Source organism: Triticum dicoccoides, chromosome 3A (genome assembly GCF_002162155.2).
Source record: "Triticum dicoccoides isolate Atlit2015 ecotype Zavitan chromosome 3A, WEW_v2.0, whole genome shotgun sequence".
NCBI classification, from domain to species: domain Eukaryota; kingdom Viridiplantae; phylum Streptophyta; class Magnoliopsida; order Poales; family Poaceae; genus Triticum; species Triticum dicoccoides.
The window spans coordinates 162920228-162922924 of NC_041384.1; the positions used below are offsets into that span (position 1 = coordinate 162920228).

The following is a 2697-nucleotide window of genomic DNA, read 5'->3' on the forward strand; positions in this document are numbered from 1 at the left end:
AAATGTAGAGGGTGGGGCAGGGTGCAGAGGATATATAGAACAAAAACTATGTTCACTAGTGAGGAGTCCTCAGAAGTGGCTGAAATTTCTTTTCAAGTATTTCACGGACTGCATTCCTGCCTCACAAAAAAGCACACAAGAACAAATGAAGGCGCATGAATCACAGAAATAAACAAAAAAGTTCATTATGATGTCATAATGGAGGGGGAGAACTGTTTGATGCAGAAACCAAACAGTGCATCATCTAAGGCTTTGTTCCTCCTTGGAAAGCTCAATGCCTGCACAAATGACAACTAGAAGAAATGAACCAAAGCCGATTAGACCAAAAACGAAGCTACATTCATAAGATATAAGATCAACTGGTTTAGGTAGTATTTGAAAATTCAGAGAACTGATATGATATACAACATAGAAGGCTTATTTTGACGCGTCGCGACCAAAGGTGCGGTCAGTGGTATGAAACAAGACAACTTTGACGTGAACATTATGACAGCTAATAACATATACTTTGTTTTACTTCAGTAAGCTCTACATTGTTTCTGAATCTGCAAAAAGAATGACTATTGATGGCATGACTTTGTTGTGTCAATAACAGTAATAGCTAAGTAGAGTAACAAATTAAAACATCATTGAAGGTACAGGTATTGCTAATTCAAACCAAAATATAATGAACTGCTATTGATAGACAAAAAAAATATAATTATATCCAGGCTCTGCTCATATCATATACCTCTAAGTATGACTAATTATATTGGGGCTCTAGTAATTATATACTCCCTCCGTCCGAAAAAGCTTGTCCCTCAAGTGGATGTATCTAGCATCATCCATTTGAGGGACAAGCTTGGGACCAGCTGAGGGAGTATGTAAGTATCACTTAGAGCACTGAACTCTTTCATTTTCAGATACGCGGAAGGAAAACCATTGTTCTACCCAGATTAACCAACTGGGTGAAATCATGCAAATCGCTTGATGTGCTGCTTTGTTTGTCAGTTCATAATGAAGGATAGACCACATTAAGATTTAAGAATCATCACCCCCAAAAACATATGAATAGGAGACTACGAGGCCCCTTGCTTAAAAAGTTCTTCACCTTATAACGCTGTGTGGGCCAGGTAAACAAGAAGCGCTCCATTTCTGAATTATTCAGTGTGTGTGCAGTAGCAACAAAAGCATAATAATCTAAAAAACTAAATCAATTGGAGGCCCACAAAATAAACTCTTGTACTAAACCACGGCTATAGGAAGAGTGCACAACGAAGGATCCACAGCTACGTGTGTTGTGTGCATCCCAGTTACATCGCCGGAGGACCGCTAAGATGTCGGTTAACTGAACCAAGCCTCGGTTCCAACAGAAAGCAGAGTTGCTGCTGAAAAAGTCTACCAAGAACAATCGAGTATGGCAAAAAATCCCTACAAACTAAAGGAGGCAGACCCACACTCCTCTCAGCCTAGCGTGGAAGCGTATCAAAGCATTCAATCAGGCGTCAAAAATCGCTGATAGCTCGCTGTGCTGCGGGAAAGACCAACAATAGCCGGTGCCATTGCTGATCGGCTGTGTGGTGGGCCTGGATGTGGCGTGGTCGGGCGAGAAGCAGCCGTAGCTGTCCAGCGTCGATGCCTCACTGACTTGTGACGACTCTGGTGTGGCCCAATCTTGGCCAGGGAGGAGGAAGGTGGTGTCATAGGAGGAGGTCAGGGCGGACGGCTGGAAGGCCCAAGCGCCGGTGTTATCTCTCAAGGGTGTCGTGGCATTGTAGCAGCTCAGCTCGGAGGTGGCTGGTGAGACGAAGCCATAATTTCCCAGTAGTACCGTCGACGTGTCGCTCAGGTCCGAATTCCCTGGCATGGGCCAATCTTGGGCGGGGCGGAGGAAGGCGGTGCGGTCCAAGGTCAGGGCGTGGTCGGCGGCCATGGAGAAGCTGGGAATCAGCGGTGTGGCTGTGTGTGCTATGCGTACCGGTGGTTCTTGAGGCTCCTCTGGTTCGTGCTCTGCCTGCGGCCGCTGGGCTGAAAGCAAGTATGCTTCTTGAATCTCCGATGTAGCAACAAGTGCGGGCGGATTTGGTGCGGCAGGAGGCAGACCGAACTGCAGGCATCGCCTCACGCGGGCCGAGGAACCCTCGACGGAGCGCTCGTTCGCGGCCGCCGCCTTCCTCTTGGATCCCGACATCGACGACGACCCAGACGAAATCGTCTTCGAGGCGGACCGGCCGGCACGACGCTTCTGGTAGATTTTGCAGAGGACGGGCATGGCCTCGCCGCGGCGGGGTTCTTGTTGGCTGAACTCGAGCATCAGCCAGCCGTTCTTGGGCTCGTAGGTGAAGGATTGGCGGTACCCGACGGCGGCGCCGCCCCCGTCGAGCACGACGCACCGCGCCTTCTCCGAATGCCAGGTGCCGGCCCCACCCGCGACGGCGCGGCACCTGCGGGTGTCCCGGCTGCTCTGGGCCCGCACGGAGGTGAAGAAGTACCACTCCCTGCCCTCGCCGTCGCTCCTCGCCGAGGCGGGGAGGAGGCCGCTGACGAGCGCGGCGGGCTCGGCCGCGTACACGTCCGCGTTGTGGATGTACCGGGCGTCGGCGGCGTGGAGCGAGGACCCGGAGCTCTTGCGCTGGAGGTGGATTGTTATGAGATCGGCGTCGCCGGGTGCGAAGATGAGGCCACGGGGCCAGTCGGGCGCACGCGGGGACGCCATGA

The 2697-nt window shown here is 51.3% G+C and overlaps 1 protein-coding gene across 1 annotated transcript; it reads right to left on the minus strand.

Annotated features, from left to right (window-relative positions):
* Positions 1 to 937: 937 nt before the first annotated feature.
* LOC119271427 lies at positions 938 to 2490 on the minus strand. The gene has a single exon (XM_037553264.1). It carries the CDS (start codon positions 2291 to 2293, stop codon positions 1478 to 1480), a length of 816 nt encoding a protein of 271 aa, XP_037409161.1. The 5' UTR covers positions 2294 to 2490; the 3' UTR covers positions 938 to 1477.
* Between the last annotated feature and the right edge of the window lie 207 nt (positions 2491 to 2697).

Excerpts from the sequence above, each read along its gene's own strand:
- LOC119271427 (XM_037553264.1), bottom strand. The coding sequence starts at position 2,293 with ATGCTCGAGTTCAGCCAACAAGAACCCCGCCGCGGCGAGGCCATGCCC.